General features: G+C 41.0%; 1 protein-coding gene across 3 annotated transcripts; it reads left to right on the top strand.

Annotated features, from left to right (window-relative positions):
- Positions 1-874: 874 nt before the first annotated feature.
- Positions 875-20,422, top strand: LOC132362526 (bromodomain-containing protein 8). 3 transcript variants are annotated; one of them, XM_059917178.1, is made up of 22 exons: positions 875-925; positions 2,009-2,105; positions 6,963-7,032; positions 8,358-8,407; positions 8,638-8,760; positions 8,874-8,954; positions 9,375-9,439; positions 10,096-10,232; positions 10,773-10,991; positions 11,379-11,523; positions 12,370-12,579; positions 12,972-13,252; positions 13,605-14,057; positions 14,368-14,461; positions 14,664-14,710; positions 15,446-15,660; positions 15,853-15,945; positions 16,142-16,210; positions 16,583-16,760; positions 17,787-17,891; positions 18,370-18,414; positions 20,043-20,422. In XM_059917178.1, exons 1-22 carry the CDS (start codon positions 907-909, stop codon positions 20,100-20,102), a joined length of 2,856 nt encoding a protein of 951 aa, XP_059773161.1. In that variant the 5' UTR covers positions 875-906; the 3' UTR covers positions 20,103-20,422. The 3 variants fall into 3 exon arrangements, with proteins under 3 accessions (XP_059773161.1, XP_059773162.1, XP_059773163.1); XM_059917179.1 differs by lacking the exon at positions 10,773-10,991; XM_059917180.1 differs by lacking the exons at positions 12,370-12,579; positions 18,370-18,414.
- Positions 20,423-20,645: the final 223 nt, after the last annotated feature.

Here is a 20,645-nt window from a genome sequence, read left to right as displayed (position 1 = left end):
CCTGAATTCTTACTCCTTTTCCCCTTAAACTACCAGCAAAGGGGAAAGGAATGAGAAAAAGAGTTAATCATTTAATCCAATCTGAGGCAGCATTTCGGACCGCGAACAGGAATGAACAGATATCCGGCTCCGAAAGCATACGGTCACGCTCCAAGTAGGGTGCCTCGCTCAACGGTGTCGTGGAGGCGGTGTCAGTAGCCCTAGGCTCCTGCTCCAACCTCGCCCCCCAGGCCCACAGTGAGGACAGTGGTATTAAGAAAAAAAGGGATGGCGGCAGTTCCGCTTTCTGAAAGCCGAATCCGCCAGGGCAAAAGCAAGTACCCCAGCTGGGCTCGAGCACAGCCGCACACTCACCCGAAGACGCCACACTTCTCCTACGGTACCGGCTCACTCTCACTCCGCGGCCGAACCTGGACTTTCCTAGCCTGAGAGCACAACTCCGCCCACGAGGTGCACCTTTGTTACTGATACAATGTTTTAAATTACGCGCTGCTTTCGTTCGGCCAATCAGATAGCGAAATCTGCACCTACCAATCGGCGCAAGGGGGCGGGCGAGACCGGGAAACTGCTACGGCTTGACGTCTCTGCTCTAATGCAGGACGGGTTACCAACTGTCGGAGTTTGGAGTTGGGCCCACTGGAAATCCGGTTTATCAGTTTTACTTGAACCCTAGGCATTTCTTTTCTAAGAAGCCTAAAGGCAATCCTTAGGCTTCAGTCGCCATCCTCTCACAGGAGACCTAGTTTAGGGCGCTTGTTCATCCTGGGGTTGGGGCGGGGTGGGGTGGGGGACTACATTTCCCATGACGCACCGCGAACAAACACCGGAACTCGATTTCCCAGAATCCCGCGGGCTTTAGCCCTACCAGAAGGTCTTCCTTCGGGGGTTGGAGACTTCGGGGCCAAGATGGCGACAGGAACGGGCAGTAAGTAATTGTGCTGCTCTTGTGTGGAAGGTGTTTGTAGAGCCAAGGCCAGGCAACAGATTTCTGTCACACTCTTAGAGAGTAGGAGCAATGATTTGCCTGAGGGCCCAGGGCTGTCAGAGACCTGCGCTCGACCGGCGTTGTGAAGGCCAACGGTTGGGGGCCTAGAAGCGTAGAGTCTTGTGTTTCAGTAAGGCCGCGGAGTTTTGAGAGAAGCACCTCAGGGAGTCCTTGTATGTTTGGGAGCTCCGCGGAGTGAGAGGAAAAAAGGTGCCTCAGAGGCTCGGGCGTGTGGACAGACATGTTGTCCACACAACAGCTATATGGAATGGCCGGCGTCTCAAAGAGTCGTTTTCTGACGAACGTTTGTGAGGCCCGTACTCAAAGAGAAATGGGGTATCTTAACTGTGAGCTTTTTCTGCCACTGGGGGAAAATTGCATTTCGTGCATCTCAGCCATTTCCCCCTGTTTCACGGATTGAAAAGGTCTTTTAGACCCAACAGCTAAAGGGGAGTGGGTGTTCCTGAGAGAAGTAAACAAGTTTATGCTAAGAAGGAGGTGGGGCAGTGCGGGGGCGGGGGGGGGTCATTAGCCCTTGGAATCCTGGGAAATAGCCCTTGCGTCCAAATTGGAATAAAGCATTCTTGTTTGGCTACGCCGCGGGGCACGCAGGGTCTTGGTTGCCCCTATCAGGGATCCAGCCCGTGTCTCCTGCAGTGGAAGTGCGGAGTCTTAACCACTGGACCGCCAGGGAAGTACCTGGAATAAAGCATTCTTAAAACTGGGTCTTTGGGGAGAACTGCTCTAAATTAATGACTCTTTTAAAAAAAAAAAAAAACAAACATAGAGTAACCATGGCATTTGAAGAAAAAATGTTTTGCCATATACTCAGTGCAGTTCTCATGCAATGAATAGGCATCACCCTAGTGGTGGTGTTTACTAGAGAGGTGAAAATCAAGATTCGGTGATAGTGTCTCACTTTGTCCTTACAGGTTGGGATGTTTTGTGTTAGGCTTTTAGTCCTCCCTTTGGGGCTTAGAATTAGTGTCTCAGTGGTTGTCTCCAAGTCTTCTCTCCTTTCAGAACATAAGCTGCTGAGTACTGGCCCTACAGAGCCATGGTCCATCCGAGAGAAGCTGTGTTTAGCGTCTTCCGTTATGAGGAGTGGAGATCAAAATTGGTAAGGTATCTAGGATGTCTGCTTTCTTGGGTATTAGAAACTGTCGGGTATTTTTTTTTTATACCGGTGGATTCCAATAGTTAACCTTTAAGCAGCATTTGTTTTTTAACAGCTTTATTGAGATATAGTTCACATACCATAAAATTAACCCAGTATATTCACAGAATTTAGTATATTTGGAATTGTAAGACCATCACTAGAGTCTAATTTTAGAACATTTTAAATACCCCTGAAAGAAGCCTCTTATCCCTTAGCAGTTATTCTACAATCTCTTCTTTACCTCTCTAACATCTCCCCTACCCCTTCCCCACCAACCACTCATCTACTTTGTCTCCCTATAGATAACTTATTTTGGACATTTCATGTAGATGGAATCATATAGTTTGTGGTTGTCTGTGACTGGCTTCTTTCACTTAGCATAGTGCTTTCAAGGTTCATTCATGTTGGAGTATGTATCAGTACTTTATTCCTTGTTTTTGTTTTTTTTTAATATTATTTGGCTGCATTAGGTCTTAGTTGCAGCATGCGGGATCTTTCGTTGTGGCGCGCGGGCTTAGTTGTCCCACAGCACATGGGATCTTAGTTCCCTGACCAGGGATCAAACCCTTGTCCCCTGCATTGGAAGGCAGATTCTTAGCCACTGGACCACCAGAGAAGTCCCCTTTATTCCTTGTTTTGATTAAATAATAGTCCCTTGTGTGGGTATGCCACATTTTGTTTACCATTTGTCAGTTGATGAACATTTGGGTTGTTTCCATTTTTCTGACTATTATAATTAATGCTGCTATGAACATTTGTGTACAAGATTTTGTGCAGACATGTTTCCAGTTGTCTTGAAAGAGTGGAATCGCTAGATCATATTGTAATTCTCTATTTAACTTTTTGAGGAACTGCCAAACTAGAAAGTGGCCCCACTGTTTTACATTCCCACCAGCAATAAATGAGGGCCCCAATTTTTCTGCATGCTTGACAACATTTATTGTTGTCTTTTTTTGTTATAGCTGTACTAGTGAGTATGAAATGGTATCTCATTGTGGTTTTGATTTGCATTTCCCTGATGACCAGTAGTGTTGTTGAGCATGTTTTCATGTTCTTATTGGCCATTTGTATGTCTTTTTTGTAAAAATGTCTGCTCAGATCCCTTGGATTATTTTTCATTTTATTATTGAGTTTTAAGAATTCTTTATATATTCTGGATACAAATCCCTTGTTAGATAGATGATTTGAAGATATTTCTCCTGTTTTGTGTGTTGCCTTTCTTTGGTATTGTTGATATCTGTTGGTATTGTCTACAGCACAAAAGTTTTTAGTTTTGATACGAGTTTATTTTTTCTTCTGTTGCTTGTGCTTTTGGTGTCATAGCTAAGAAACTGTTTACGTCTATATTTTCTTCTAACAGCTTTCGACTCTCCACATTTAGGTCTTTGATCCATTTTGAGTTAATTTTTGTGTAGGTTGTAAAGCAGGAGTCTCTTTTGCATGTAGGTATGCAACTGTCCCAGGACTCAGTATTTGTTGAAAAGATTATTCTTTCCCTATTGAATTGTCTTAGCACTCAGTATTTCTTTTAAGTACCAGAAAATAGGACTCTGTGTGGTTTCCAGTCTTTTTTGCTACCAGGACATAAGCTTTCATTTTTAACATTAGTCCTTTTTTTAACCCCCTCTTTTTTCCCTCAGGATCTAAGGACACCTTTTAATTGTCTTAAGTGTTCAGATTACTTAATATACAAATTTGCATTTGTATGGTATATCTCTACTACTTTAACCATTCAGATGAGTTTACCAAAGCAGCATTGCTGGTCACACTTAGCACTTATACAATTTTATGTATTTTTCAAAGAAGTTTTCAAAGATGAAACCAGGATCTTCCAGGTAGCAGCTGTTCTCGAGCTGGTAAATCCTGTGACAAAACGAAGCACACTAATTTGGTAAATCTCAGATTGAACTTAAATATAACTCAAATATAAACTGAACTAATTTTTAAACAAAATACCAAGTAAACTGAATTGAAATAGAATCTAATCTGTATATTTTCTTACATTTTTTATTAAAAAAATAGTAGAAGAACACTTAAGTAAAACTTTAAAATTTTAAATTGTATTTATATTTTGAGGAGGTACTTAAATCATAAGGTTCAAAATTCAAAATGGTTGAGACTTCCCTGGTGGCTCAGTGGTTAAGAATCCGCCTGCCAATGCAGGGGACACGGGTTCGAGCCCTGGTCCAGGAAGATCCCACATGGTGCGGAGCAACTAAGCCTGTGCACCACAACTACTGAGCCTGCGCTCTAGAGCCCGCGAGCCACAACTACTGAGACCGTGTGCCACAGCTACCGAAGACCGTGCACCTAGAGCCTGTGCTCCGCAACAAGAGAAGCCACCGCAGTGAGAAGCCTGCGCAGTGCAACGAAGAGTAGCCCCCACTCGCTGCAGCTAGAGAAAGCCCGCGCGCAGCAATGAAGACCCAAAGCAGCCAAAAATAAATGAAGAAGTAAATAAAAATTAAAAAAAAAAATGGTACACAGTGTTTTCCTCCCATCACTGTATCGTATCTCCCAGGGTTAGTAGTTTCTTGTGTGTTTCTCTGCCATTAAATTTGTATACATGAACAAATAAATATTTTCTTTTCCCCCCTCTTTTTTAAACACAACTGGTTATTTACTATGCACAGTGTTCTTTACCTTGTCACTGCTGCTTTTTTTTTCTTTAACTTAGTACTGTATCTTATAGATCCTTGTATATCTTTATATGAAGATCTAGCTCATTTTTTTTAACAGCTGCATGATATTGTTTTATGCAGTACCATAATTTATTTAACTAGAACTCTGTTGATGGACATTTGCTAATATAAATATAACCTTGCATGGTTATATATGAATTGTATCTAAGATAAACTGAAAGTAGAATTATTGAGTCAAAGAATATATATGTTTATAAAATTTGGTAAGTATTTCAAATTGCCCTACTCAGAGATTTGTTTCAATTTATACTCCCATTGGCAATATGTCATAGTACCTGTTTTTCTATGGCCTGGTTCGTAGAATGTGGTGTTATGTATTTTTGATCTTTGACAGTATAAGATCAAACTTTGAAATAGTTCTCATATCTTTCATTTGCGTCTATCCTATGATGAGTGAAGTTAAATATCTTCTTGTGTTGAAGAGCCACTTGTATTTCCTTTTCTGTAAACTGCTTTTTCCTGTTTTTCTATTTGACTATTAGTCTTTCTCTTTGACTGGGGGTGGGGGTGGCTCCTTATATATTAGGGAGATTAGCCATTTGTCTATTTTGAGGAGCATTTTTTTAAACCACTTTGCTATTTGGCTTTGCTTAATGTAATATTTTTACATGAAGAGTTTTAAAATGTAGTTTATTAATAATTTTCTCGGATTTTGTGACATAATTAGAAAGTTCTTGCCTAGTCTGAGGTTATAAAATAATTCTCCTTTGATTTCTTCTAGTACTTTTATGGTTACATTTTTTAAAATATATAAATCTTTGATTGATTTGGGGGCTTTTCTTGGTATAAAAAAAGGTGTAAATTATGGATCAAACTTTAGTTTTTACTGATAGCTATCCACATAACAATGTTAAAGTAAATTTTTTATAAAAGAAAAGAACTCTGAAACCATTATCCCAACACAAAATTCAAAACTTTGTTTTTAAAGTTGTGAAATACTTCAGCCACATAGAAAAGTAGGGAGAATAATACAGAGTGCCCATGTATCTGGTACCTGGATTTAAGAAATCTTAACATTTTGTCATGTTTCCTTCAGATCTTTTTAAAGAAATAGACGCAGTTGAAGCCCCTTCACACTCTTGCATCAAGCCATTTCAGTCTATTTTCATTTTTGCCTGTTTCTTCCTTTGTCTTTATACCTGTAACTTTTTAAAAAGTCATATGAGTGCATCATAGCAGAAAATTGTGTCACCTTTTTTCAGTTAATATTATGTTATAAATACATTCCGTATCACCATATATATTATATTTCATAGTTATTTTTATGGGTTGTTTAATATTTTCTAGAGGTGAAGTGCCATAAGTTAAACATCCTCTTGCAGGCATTTAGGAAAAACCTAACTGTTCATCAGTCTGGTCAAGACTACATGGTGCGTGCTTCCTGGTGCTTGCTTCTTTTGTTATTTTCTTATATTCCTAAGAGCTGTATTAATAGATCAGAAGATAACTTTTGGGGGGCTGGAATATTTTACAGATTGCTTCGCAAATGACAGATGTTTTCTGAAAGAACCAAGATCAACATAAAAATATTTTCCCAAATGAACAAATGATACTTTACTAGGTCCTAGTAGCTTCACTTCACTCAGGAAATACATCATGTAGGAAAACTGTTTAGCAATGACGCTTTCCCTCTAAAATGACTTTTCAGTAGCTGTGTCATTTTCCATAGTCACATATTCCAGAATATTTCCCAGTGACAATTTTTTTTTTTTAATTTTTATTTATTTATTTATTTATTTATGGCTGTGTTGGGTCTCCGTTTCTGTGCAAGGGCTCCCTCCAGTTGCGGCAAGCGGGGGCCCCTCTTCATCGCGGTGCGCGGGCCTCTCACTCTCGCGGCCTCTCTTGCCGCGGAGCACAGGCTCCAGACGTGCAGGCTCAGCAACCGTGGCTCACGGGCCTAGTCACTCCGCGACATGTGGGATCCTCCCAGACCAGGGCTCGAACCCGTGTCCCCTGCATCGGCAGGCAGATTCTCAACCACTGCGCCACCAGGGAAGCCCCCCCAGTGACAATTTTTTACTCCAAAGTTTGTACTCTAAACCTTGAACTCTCAGTATACCTTCTCTCTTTTTTTTTCAATTTGGTATGTGATAAGGTTTTTCTAATTTTGTAGGGTATCAGTTAGCAGAGCAATCAAGCCCTTTGCAGAACCTGGCCGCCCTCCAGACTGGTTCTCTCAAAAAGTAAGTTCCCAAGTAAGTGTTCTTTTAGAGCACTTTTTGAGATGTGAAGTGGGTTCCCTTCCAGGTCCTGCCTTTTTTTTTTTTTGGTCTTTAAGTATCTTGCTTATTTATTCTTATGTTTATTTCTTTTTTAAATTTTATTGAAGTATAGTTGACTTACAATATTGTGTTAATTTCTGACCAGCAAAGTGATTCATTTATACATACATATATTCTTTTTCATATTCTTTTCCATTATGGTTTATCACAGGATATTGAATATTGTTCCCTGTGCTATACAAAAGCACCTTGTTGTTTATCCATCCTGTATATAATAGTTTGCATCTGCTAATCCCAAACTCCCCATCCTTTCCTCCCCCACACCCCCTTCCCCTTGGTAACCACAAGTCTGTTCTCTATGTCTGTGAATATCATCTTTATCCATTCACTTGTCGATGGATATTTAGGTTGTTTCCATGTCTTAGCTTGGTTATTGTAAATAGTGCTGCTATGAACATAGGATTGCATGTATCTTTTCAAATTATAGTTTTGTCTGGGTATATGCTCTGGAGTGGGATTGTTGGATCATATGGTAGTTTTATTTTTTGTTTTTTGAGGAATCTCTGTGCTGTTTTCTACAGTGGCTGCACCAATTTACATTCCCACCAACAGTGTTAGAGGGTTCTCTTTTTTTTCCACACCCTCTCCAACATTTATTATTTGTAGACTTTTTAATGATGGCCATTCTGACCAGTGTGACCAGGTCCTGCCCTTTTAATCACAAGGCTTTTGTACCATGAAGAATAGTTTGAAAATACTTTTCCTTTTTCTCAATATTTGCCAATCCATCCATGTATGCCCACACTATTACAAACTATTCTTGTCAGTGTAGCATAACAGTTAAAAGGCCAGTCTTGTACATTAGATGGATCTGGGCTTAATATGACTCTACTTGAAAACTTTGAACCATGAGCCTCAGTTTTCTGATTTGTAAACTAGGGATAAAAGTTGATTCAGGATTGTTGAAAATATTTAGTTGAGGTAATACCTAGAAAGCATTTAGCACAGTGCCTTGCATACGGTAACTACTCAGTAGATATTAAATATAAATATTGGCTCTTAGCTTGTCTTTCCTCAAATAGACAAACTCCAGGCCAGAAGACTTCCTTTTCTGTGTTATGGTATTGATTATTTTGAACTAATTTGATTGCAAAGTAATTTGTCCTCCTAGAAGCTACTCCTACCTTAAATATAGCTCCCCTGTGTAAACCTTAGTCTAATATGTTGAACTTTGAAAGGTCATTCCTTTTCAGACTTGCTCATCATATTTTCACTTTTTTCCATAGCATTGTGCTTCCCAGTACTCAGAGCTCCTAGAGACCACTGAGACCCCAAAGTGAGTACAAAGCCAGGCACTTGAGCCAGATCTCTTTAGTAGAGAATATTTACTGTGGAAGTCTGGTTTTTTTATCTGTTTATATCATGGTGTGATAAAAGTTAGAAATTATCTCTGGTTAGATGGTGGAGAAGGCTCAAAGAAAGCAAGTGGGAGTAGGAAAAAATGTTCTCTTATTCAAGTGTGTGTCTGGTCTTTTTTTTGTTTTTGTTTTTTAAATTTTTGCATAGACGGAAACGGGGTGAAAAGGGAGAAGTGGTAGAAACTGTTGAAGATGTCATTGTTCGGAAACTGACTGCTGAGCGAGTTGAGGAACTAAAGAAAGTGATAAAGGAAACCCAGGAAAAATATAGGTACTTATCAGAGAATGCAAAATGGTTGGGAGAGACAAATCGGGCTGGCTTATACTAGTCAGAATTTTTAAAATAGATTAAAAAACCCAGTCTACCTACCTCTCATCCTACAGACGGCTGAAAAGAGATGCAGAACTAATTCAAGCTGGGCACATGGACAGCAGACTGGATGAGCTTTGCAATGACATTGCGATGTGGGTTATATTATACTGTTCTTCCATCTGTACTCCTTTTTCTCTTTTTACCCTCTTTACTTCTTAAGTAATCTGGCTTATTTCCTACATCTGCCATCCCTTTAGACTTGAGAGATTCTGGAAAGGGAAAGCTGCAGAGTGACCTGGTGGCTGGGAGGGGGTAGTGAGTCCTAGAAGGTAATGTGATAGAATATTTCAGTGTGAAAACATAACTTAGTTCTAACTTAAATGTGGCTCTAGTTTGCCTGGGTAAAGAACTGGTAGTTAGGCAGTATACTGAAAACTCCCTATTTTGCTGATAAAGATTTATTTTTTAGATTTTTCCTCTAGAAAGTGCTAGCCTGGCAAAAAAATTTCCTTGTGAGGGCACTGTGAAGGAGCTACAGCCGGCTAGGATCTAACCCTTATTTTCCTCTTTAGGAAAAAGAAATTGGAGGAAGAGGAAGCTGAAGTAAAGAGGAAGGCTACGGATGCGGCTTATCAGGGTAAGGTGAACCTAGTGACTCTGTTTAACAATTTGACTATACACTGCTGCATGACGATGACAGTTGAAGACTGTTAACACAGAATCTACTAATTCCAATTGCACGCTTTTCTCTGTCATCTTCTCTTTTACCAGAATAAAAACGTCTCTTTATGTCCAGGAAGAAACTCTTAGAAAGTGAGCTCTGCTGAGATCTCACTAGACCTTTGTGTTCTTTTAAGACACAAAAGCCTGATAATAACATATTGAACATAAACAAGGTTTTAGAAGTCAAAGCCTGTAAAAAGATTGAGAATAACTTAGTCATTGGATAAGGGGAGGAACTTAAGCATTTGTAATTCTAGGAATACATGCTTTGAGCCATTGAGGTCTTTCCCTCTTGTTGAAAGCAGAATCTTAAGTTGTTGAAGAGGATATTGAGGGATGTTTAAACTACTTTCCTACTCCAAGGACCTTTAGGGTACACAAGTTTGCTTAGGGTGAGAATTGCTCATAGGAAAAATTAGGCTAAAAACTTGTAAAGAAAGCTTTCTAATCCAGATTCTTAATGCTGCCTTAGTAATGTAACATCCCTATTTGTCCTTTATTATATAATAGCAGAGTCTAGCTTTATTTATTTAATCTTGAAGACAGAGATTGTTCTTTTGTATGTTCTAGCCCGTCAAGCAGTAAAAACACCCCCTCGGAGGTTACCTACTGTGATGGTTCGCTCTCCTATAGATTCTGCCTCCCCAGGAGGTGATTATCCACTTGCCGACTTGACTGCAACCACTATGGAAGAGGCCACCTCTGGGGTGAGTATATTTCCATCCACAGGAATTGATCAGCAAAGGGGCAGTAAGCCAGCAGAGAGCTGAGTGATGAGGAAACCACTTTTGGCTTAGAGGCAATTTCCTCTCTTGGTCTGAATGCTAAAGACGTAATTTACCATGTTCTGTGCTCTAAGATAAGAATGGACCTAAAAACATTGAGGCTTTTGACATTTTTAGAGATAAGTAAAAGGCTAACTTAAGGAATTACTTGTAAGTGTACTGGTCTTACGAAATTCCTGCTGAAATATAGGGTGATTCTATGTAAATATAATATTAGTAGTGGGTAAGGAGTTTATAAAAGGCAAGTTGGGTGGAATGGTTGAGTCGCTTTGGGTTTGAGTGAGTAGAAGAGAAAAAATTGTGGGGAAGAAAGGTGTGGTTGAGAGCAAGACGGGTAGAGGGTTTCTGGGCAGTTCCACTCAGGACTAATAAAGTAATAGGTAGACACACTAACCCATCCAGATTAGTAGGGAACCTTCCTGAGTTTGAGAAGTCAGATAAAGGTTCTCTGTTGTCTCTTAGGTAACCCCTGGGACTTTGCCGAGTACCCCAGTCACCTCGTTTCCTGGAATTCCTGACACCCTTCCTCCAGGCTCTGCACCCTTAGAAGCCCCCATGACCCCAGTAACAGATGATTCACCCCAGAAAAAGATGCTTGGACAGAAAGCAACTCCACCCCCCTCCCCTCTGCTGTCAGAGCTCTTGAAGAAGGGCAGCCTCCTGCCTACTAGCCCCAGACTGGTATGGAGACTTCTGTGGGTGTTTGAGAGCTGTGGTGATTAAGTAATTTGGAAGGGAGTGCCTGGGACCTAAAATATAACATGGAAAAAAAGTTCAAAAGAGGAAGAGCTCTCCTAGTTAAATGTTAATTTCAAAACAAAACAAAACAAAATAGTTGATAGTATCCTTGGGTCCTGAGGTATCTGAAACATAATTATTTTGGTTCTCTTCTCCAGAGAACTCTTGTCAATAAGTTTTGAAAATCAGAGTTTCCCTTGGGTCTGAAATCATTTTCTTTGGATATTAACTTTTAGTTTCATGAAGTTTAGCCAACTGCTGGAGCTTTTTTGGGAAGTGGTAATAAAGGAAAGCTTGAGTGTAGCCTTCACCTCTATTCTTCCCTGGTAGGTCAATGAGAGTGAAATGGCTGTGGCTTCTGGCCACCTGAACAGTACAGGTGTCCTCCTGGAGGTAGGCGGGGTCCTTCCCATGATACATGGTGGGGAGATGCAGCAAACACCCAACACTGTTGCAGCCTCCCCAGCTGCCTCAGGTAAGTCACTACTTTTCCGTTGTCGACTTTATTTTAGAGATGTTGAACATGGCATTGACTGCCCTTGGTTTCTAGGCTTTGTTATTAAGCAACTGTGAATCCTAGATTTAAAGCCCAACCTTGGAGCTACTTTACCTGTTAAACCACATGGTGCTCAAAATTGTAAATCCATTTCATCTTCAAAATACTGATTGTCCTGGATGACCACAGCATAGATACTGATTGAGAGGAATAGTGAAGTTAATGGTGAAGGTGCAAAAATCACAGAAGGGTGCTAGGGATACCTGAGACTATAGCATAGGCAGACAAGATTTGGAACTAGAACACTAGACTTAAAGAGTCTCAGGCCTGCCACACACTGGTTTTGTGACCTTGGATAGGTAACTTAATTCTTGAGCCTCAGTTTCCTCTTTTATTAATTGCAATATATATACTTCACAAGGATGTAGTGAGAATTAAATGAGGTAGAAAATGTAAAGAAAAAAGAGTTTTAAAAAATGCCAAACATTCGATTTTGGTATTTGAGTGGTGTTAAATTTGGGTGGTTTATAGCATGCTTAACTTAAGTAGAAGGGACAGATTTATTCATACCTTTTTTTAAAAAATTACCACTCATTTTTCATGTGAGTTGTGTATTCTAGTGCTTTGAGTCATTCCTAACTTGGCAGAAGATCTTAAGTAAGGTTTGAAAAAATAAGGATATAGATAATGAGCTTATTTCATACAGGAGTTACTTTCATCCTTTGAGACTAAAAATTTTCTTGGTTGAGTCTTAAAGTGGCTATTGTTTGCTTCTTGCTCATGTGCTTTCTTCTTACCTCGTTTGTGTACCTCTTTGTCTGTTAGGTGCTCCCACTCTTTCCCGGCTTTTAGAAGCTGGTCCTACACAGTTCACCACACCTCTTGCTTCCTTCACTACTGTTGCCAGTGAACCTCCAGTTAAAATTGTGCCACCCCCTGTAGAGTCTGTGTCCCAGGCTACCATTGTCATGATGCCTGCGCTGCCAGCACCATCCTCTGCTCCGGCTGTCTCCACTCCTGAGAGTGTAGCTCCAGGTGCGTCCTTGACCCACGCCCTGAGCAGCAACTAGATCCAAAATTTCATTTTGAGCTTCAGTTAGAGAAAGGTGACCAAGAGCATCAGCTTCTGTTCTCTGTGGACATGTGCCGTCTTTATTCTTACAAAAACAAGGATGTGAGAAGAAATGGGTGGGCATTTATGTGTTGGGGCAAAAGGGCTAAGTGTACATATATGAATGGGCTTGAGAATGTGTTTTCACCTTTCTAGATAAAACTGAGGAGAAGAAAACATAGACTGATGTAAGATAACTTTTACTGAGCTTAAGTGTATGGGTGCTTGACATCTGTCCACAGCTTTGGTGTGATCTCCAGGTGGGCAGTTGGTACCAAATAAGCTTCTGAGATGGTTTTCTTTTCCTGTTATTCAGTGAGTCAGCCTGACACCTGTGTTCCCATGGAGGCTGTGGGGGATCCACATACTGTGACTGTCTCCATGGATAGCAGTGAAATCTCCATGATCATCAATTCTATCAAAGAAGAGTGTTTCCGGTCAGGGGTAGCAGAGGCCCCTGGAGGATCAAAGGCTCCTAGCATTGATGGGAAGGAAGATTTAGATCTGGCTGAGAAGATGGATATTGCTGTGTCTTACACAGGTGAAGAGCTGGACTTTGAGACTGTTGGGGACATCATTGCCATCATTGAGGACAAGGTAACTATTCAGCAAAGCCCCAAAGAATGTCTCATGGGTCCTACATAGGCTTCTCTCCTTAGCCTCTCCTTGCTTCTTGTAGTAAGAATTACATAAACAAACAACTCTCCTGCTTCTTCCCATCTCCATCTCTGTAGTCCCAGAGCCCTTTGATGCTGACATACTAGTCATCTACCCAGCCTTTCCTATGTTACTGGTTTGCACCAGACAGGTACCTGTCCATTGCTTGCTTCTGCTACATGGAGAAGATGGAGAGAGAAGCTGCAGATTCAGGCCATCTCGTTTGGTGCTAATGAATTGAGGGGCTTGGGCTTCTTTTTGTGACTTCAACAGTGTATGTATTATGGGACAGGTAGATGATCATCCTGAAGTGCTGGATGTGGCAGCAGTGGAAGCAGCACTGTCATTCTGTGAAGAGAATGATGATCCCCAATCCCTGCCTGGCCCCTGGGAGCATCCTATCCAGCAGGAACGGGACAAGCCAGTACCTCTCCCTGCACCAGAGATGACAGTCAAGCAGGAGAGGCTGGACTTTGAAGAAACAGAAAGCAAAGGAATCCATGAACTGGTGGACATCAGGGAACCCAGTGTTGAGATCAAAATGGAACCTGCAGAACCAGAGCAAGGCATTTCAGGGGCTGAAATAGTATCTGGAGTTGTTCCAGCCATGAGTATGGAGCCACCAGAACTCAGGAGTCAGGACTTAAATGAGGAACCCAGAAGTACTGCAACTGGAGAAATTACTGAAGCAGATGCTTCCAGTAGGAGAGGCGATGAAACTCCAGTTACAACAGTGAAGACAGAGGTATTTAAGATCGGGGGCTTGGGGGATGGGGGCGAGGGGTGGAGGGTTATATCTTAGGTAAGAAGTGACATTTTAGGCCTTTGGTGTTCCTGTTGCATGCCTGAGTTCTGACATGTTGATGTGTCCAAAGCCCATAGGTATGATCAGTGCTATATATACTTACCCTGTTCTATTAAGGTGACCATTAGAATCATATTACATGGGTAGGAGGACTTAGAATTTCTTGTATAGTCTCATTATCATTGAAGAATAATGTATAAGCTGTAGTGATTTACCAGGACTTAAGGTATTTGTTCTTTTTGGTCTTCAGGCATCCCCTGAAAGCATGTTGTCTCCATCACATGGCTCAAATCCCATTGAAGATCCTTTAGAGTCAGAGACTCAGCACAAGTTTGAAATGTCAGGTAAATAATAAAGCCAGGAAATATGTACTCTATAACTAACTTTAAATCATTTGCTTTGGCTTCTGAGGGCTTTGTGGGTTGTGGGCAAGTAGAGGAGGTAGAATAGGTCAGCATGGAAAGGAGAGCTGCAGGGGACTATTGTCCATAGGAAGGGGAAGGCTAAGGTGGAAAAATCTTCAGGTAGTCTTTCTCTCCTCTGCAGACTCATTGAAAGAAGAATCAGGGACTATTTTTGGAAGCCAGATAAAGGTATTTCAGATTTTTCTTTATTCCTCTTGCTGTGTGACTAGATTTCCCTATAGCACTACCTTTTTAATGAATTTCAGTAAACTCGCATCATTATTCTCTGAGATGAGACTGGTTAAGGAGTTGCATGGGGAAAAGCTGCAGTGGACAGTTAGGCATAGTGGGAGTACTGTGGCAACAGGTGCTTCCTATTTGAAAGAGTTTGTGAAGCTTTGATACATCCAGAGAGATTTGGAGTGAGTAGGGATATCAGAGCCAGGGAGAGCATATAGAAATCAGATTATTAATTATACTATTCAGAGAAAGTCATCCAAAGTTTTCTTATTAGAATTACTAAAGCAGTAGTAACAAACAGACTTAATGCGATGTGAGCTTGCTCCATCAGATGAGACACACAATAAAAACTATTTTTGATAACTTTGTACCCAGGGTCAGAGTTCCTCTCAAGAGCAAGGGGAAAGAAGGAACGCCTCTTAGCTTAGTCTTAAGTAAGTAGCTTTTTTTTTCTTCCTTTTAAAAAGATCCTGGGTCTTATTCTTTGTCCAGGTTCTAAGTTACTTGATCAGTCAGTATCTGTAAGTAGATGGTAGTATAAGTGATAGAGGGCTCAGTCAGGAAACAGTGTGAGGTTATTTTCTAGAACTGATCTAACCCAAAAGACAGATCATGTTTAATGATGCTTTGCTGGATAGCTTTGCTCTCCTTTCCATTTGTTGACTGGAGCACACTATGTCTAAGGATGCCCCAGGTGAGGATGAGGAGGAAGATGGAGTCAGTGAAGTGGCCAGCCTAGAGGAGCCTAAGGAAGAAGATCAAGGAGAAGGCTATTTGTCAGAAATGGATAATGAGCCCCCTGTGAGTGAGAGTGACGATGGCTTTAGCATACACAATGCTACGCTGCAGTCCCACACACTGGCAGACTCCATCCCCAGCAGCCCTGCTTCTTCACAGTTGTGAGTATCTGCGATTCTTTCTTTGAGGTCAAGGCAGTGAAGGTGAGAAGTAGGAGAGGATCTTTTCTTTAGTCTTACTTTTTCATCTTCTGTTTCTTGGCCTGGAACAAACATCTGACAAAAATAATCAGGAATCTTTTTTTTTTTTTTGGACTTATGCCAAGTGGGACTCTCATATTTCTTTTATTTCAGCTCTGTCTGTAGTGAGGATCAGGAAGCTATTCAGGCACAGAAAATCTGGAAGAAAGCCATCATGCTTGTATGGAGAGCTGCAGCTAATCATAGGTGAGTGGGCTTTACCAAGTAGTAGGAACATTTTCTCCTGCTCCTCCTCATTGTTGGTAATTAGAAAAAAGTCTGAGTACGCTTATACAGGACTGATGGCATTGGCTCTTACAACCTTCAGCCGCTTAGATCAAGTTCCTTCACCTGTGCTTCTTGGAGGATAAGTCAGTAATTGCACCACATTCTTTTTGGACAGGTATGCCAATGTCTTCCTGCAGCCTGTTACAGATGACATAGCACCTGGCTACCACAGCATTGTACAGAGGTAAGCCATGATCCATTCAGCATGCTGACTAGGCCTGAATTGTAAGTTGTCCAGTCTTAGTGGACTTTTGCTTTAGACAGAAAGTTTAAAGCAGGTGTTTTTGATGTAAGTATGACCAAGTGCTAAACTAATTATTTCACTGACTGGATCACTGAGTCTAAAAGAATTAACCCCCTTTATTACCTTTCTCAGTACTTATTATACAGGCTGAATTTGGTTTTGGGGTTAAGTACTTGTTTTAGGGCTTGGTGTTTGAGTCCTGGCAGCTGGGACTAAAGGTATAAGGAAATGCATACAGTAATAATATATTCGGAGATCCAGTGGAGTCCTTTTCCCCTCTATGCTCCCATTTCCCCCTGCTCTGTTTTTTAGGCCTATGGATTTGTCAACTATTAAGAAAAACATTGAAAATGGACTGATCCGCAGCACAGCTGAATTTCAGCGTGACATTATGCTGATGTTCCAGAATGCTGTGATGTATAATAGCTCAGACCACGATGTCTATCACATGGCAGTAGAAATGCAGCGAGATGTCTTGGAGCAGATCCAGGTACTTTGAGGATCCTGAGAATTTTAAAATACTCAAGAGAAGGATTTGTATTGATGTTAGGAAGGGGTGTTGTGGTTTTTGCTTGGAATAGCCATCAGGGACACAGGAAGATACAATTTTGTTCTTGCTGGATTCATGTTGGTTTTCTCATGTTGGTTTGGTAAAAGAGTTGTGAGAGAATATTCTGCCTTTCTTGGGAAAATATCTTGTTTCCTGAAGTTTTTTAATAAAATTTTTGTAAAATGATGAATGTATATATATATATATATTTTTTTTATGAATGTATATTTTTAAGTGATGTGAATTATGTACATGGTAGACGATCCTTTTCATTGCAGGGAACCTACTTCTATCCTGTAGTTACATTACCAGGCACCCTTTGGGATATTGAACTTGGAGGGATGTTGTCTATCTCTGCAGAGTCTGCCAAACTACTTAAATTGCTTACTGATTACTTAAATTGCTTCGGTTCATCTAGTTTTATTCTCTCTCATTCTCATTCTTAGAGCACAGAGATTTGTTTTTTAGGGTTTTTTTAAAAATTGAAATATAGTTAATTTACAGTGTTGTGTTGGTCTCAAGTGGGCAGCAAAGTGATTCAGTTTTATATCTATTGGGTTGGCTAAAAAGTTTGTTTAGGTTTTTCAGATAACATTTTACAGAAGAAAATCCAAATGAACTTTTTGGCCAACCCAATTTTTTATGTATATTCTTTTCAGATTCTTTTCCATTATAGGCTATTACAAGATACTGAGTATAATTCCCTGTGCTATAGAGTAAGAGCATAGAGATTTTGATGCTATATTATAACAACAACAAAAAATTAGAGCTATTTGGCATTTTCCGATTCCTTAGCATGCACAACTAGAATTAAAACCTAATGTGCTAAAACTCCTAATCATTCAAGACGTATTTGAATGCTGTTTGCAGAACAGTACTGTACTCCTATTTACAAAGCCTAAGGTGTCTTCATTTTTCCTTGATGGATCAGGTCTCTAGGGCCAACTCTGTTTCTTCTCCCTACAGCAATTCCTGGCCACACAGTTGATTATGCAGACATCTGAGTCTGGGATCAGTGCTAAAAGTCTTCGAGGGAGAGATTCTACCCGCAAACAGGATTCTTCAGAGAAGGTGAGGAGACCAAGGAAGAGCCTGTGTGCCAGTGTTCCAGTGATAGAAGTTTGAAGCATCCAAGGAACCTTATGTTACTACTTGGTACTTCCAGGCTTCTACATTCCAATGGTATACAGACATAAAGATTTTTAAATGGTAGTTGTTTGCTCCCATCCAAACACTGAAGAAACCTGCTGTGACTGGAAGACCCAGTCACATGGGGGAAATTGTGAGCTGAGTGCATGAATTATTATCTCCTCTTGGAGAGTGCTCACAAGGTGGGAGAAATGACTTAGCTTGCAGCATTTGGGGACCATCAGTTCCTATTCCAGAGGCATAATGGCCAGATTGCTTTTGGATCTCTTTCCTCTTATTCTTGAGTTTTAAAATTTTTGTCTTTGTGTGTGTGGTGCTTGTGTCTCTGTCCTGAGGTTTGGGGTGCTTGCAGCTGAGAGTTTCCGTGGAACCTGATCAGTGTTTGTTTGTCCTCTAACAGGACAGTGTCCCCATGGGCTCTCCTGCCTTCCTTCTCTCTCTCTTTGTAAGTATTGAATGGCTGCAAGGGGTGGTGTTGCCACAGAGATTCTCAGCTCTTGCTGGGGGTGGGTGGCAGAGGGAAATCGAACATGCAGACTGTGGCAATGTCTTAAACTTCTGTTTATTCAAGTCATCGAATAAGAAACTCTATCTTCTGCACTCCTGTCTTTCTGCATGTGTGTGTGTGTGGGCTGGGTAGGGACTATTTATGACTTCACTGAGCTGAAATGAGGGATTATTGGTAAGGATCTAGGATGCACCTGCTCCTCATTTCTTGAGTGCACCTTTTGACAGTTCTTTTCTTACAAACAGAAGATTGCTCAGAGCAGCAACTGCTAGCTGGCTTTTAAAAAGTGTTCCTCATACCTACAGATACTCAGTACATGAGTTTTTCCTTTTCCCCTAATATTAAGTTGCAAGAGTGATGACTGATACACAAACATTCAGTAAAATTTAAGATAAAGATCTCAGTAACAGTGACCACTACATACAGTAGTGGCTGGTGGAATTAGAGATAAGCTTAGTAAAGCTAGCCTAAAGACTTCTATTCTTTTCCTCTGTGATTTGAACAATACTCTGACTCTTTGTTGTTCATTATGAGGCTCTAAGTCATGATGTAATGGAAGGATATCAGCCTAGAAAACCACGTGATCTTAAAACTCTGGATTATCTCTTGGAGCTTTGTTTTCCTCATCTGTGTGATGGAGGTAATATAATGAGGTGCCTGTCCAGCGTACCTCACAGGGATGGTGTGAGGATAAAATGGCTTGGAAAAAAAAGGAAGTGTTATACAAATACAAGGGTGGTATTTTTATACTTACTGTTGCCTCAAAGGCAACTTGTGTTCATGAGCTCTAAGAATTTTAGAGTCCTTGCATGTTAGAAATGTAAAAATGGCCTGGCCCAGCAGAACTGTTCACTAGCTCACCTTACCTACAGGCCTTAGTCCGTACCACAGACAGAACACTGTAATCTCCGTTCTTTCCTACTGGCCTGCAACAGTGACTCTGGATCCCCAAGCAATTGGCTGGTTGTTGCAAGGCTGGTTAATAGAATCTTTTATCTATTGAAGACAGCAAAGTATTGCACAAGAGGAAGGAGCTGGGCTGCAGGGAGAGAGCAGCAGATGGAAAGAAGCCTTCTGATTGTCCTGATCTCATGGAAAACAACTCAGGAGGTGCTAGGGAGCTAGTGCCAGGGTCAGTCTGCAGGAAAGGCCTTTCTTATAGGGATCAACAGCTGGACAGGTATGTTAGCCAAGAATCTCACTATCCACTGCCCTTTCTGACTCTCCCACCCATCTTTTACTCTTCCTGTTCCTTTGCACATGATTTGGGGCCTGGGTGGGATGACTATAGTCATTCTGTGGGACCCCAGGTGAACTCCAGTGACCTCTATGGTGGGCAGAAGCAAGGTACTCTGTCCTACATTTCCTCTCACACACTACTACCAGGTGCTTTTTAGCCCACTCTGTGGGAAGACAGATAAATGCCCCTCATTTCCTGGATTTTTCTGCTGATTCTCCCCCCTCTTCCCCCAAAAAACCAAATCCCCAGCATTCTTGTTGCACCTTTTCTCTTACCTCATAGCTAACTCACTCATGCTCCGTTTCTTTGTCTGCCTGTCATCTAGGATGGGGGAACCAGGGGGCGCCGCTGTGCCATTGAAGCAGATATGAAGATGAAAAAGTGAAGCCGCAGAGTATCTGCACTGAGCTGAACATGAAATAGAAGTAAAGATAGAGCTTGGGCTTGTGGAAGTTCCAGAAGTGGAAGTTACAGAAGAGGAGGTGTCTGGGCCACATGACATGAGCTGGAAAAATCTCTCTCAGAGAGTTGGAGTAGCACAATTGCCTGTTTTAGGGCAAAAATCATGGGATGTGTTAATGTCCTGATGTGTTGCTAGCAGATTGTAGCTAGTTTGTACTGTCTTGTGAAGTGTACAGACTTAAAAAAAAAAAAAAAAACCTGTGAAGTGTATGTGTACACAATAAACTCTGAAAGAAAAGAAAACTAGCCTTTGGTGTGTTCTTTGAGTGTGTGAATGTGTGTGTGAAACTTGTGATTTCTTCTATATGGAAACTTCTGTCATTTGTGGGAATGAGATTGTTGGGGGGAAAGTGGTCTTATGATATGAACTGTTCTACTACAGGTCAGAGAAGGTAAGTAACCAAGATTGAGTTTATAATGTTTAAAAGTACTGCATTGTGCCGTAAGTACTGCCTTATTCAGCCTT

The sequence above is a fragment of the Balaenoptera ricei genome, chromosome 3, assembly GCF_028023285.1.
Source record: "Balaenoptera ricei isolate mBalRic1 chromosome 3, mBalRic1.hap2, whole genome shotgun sequence".
NCBI lineage: Eukaryota > Metazoa > Chordata > Mammalia > Artiodactyla > Balaenopteridae > Balaenoptera > Balaenoptera ricei.
The sequence above is the reverse complement of the archived record's forward strand: the minus strand, read 5'-3'. Positions and strand labels throughout refer to the sequence as shown.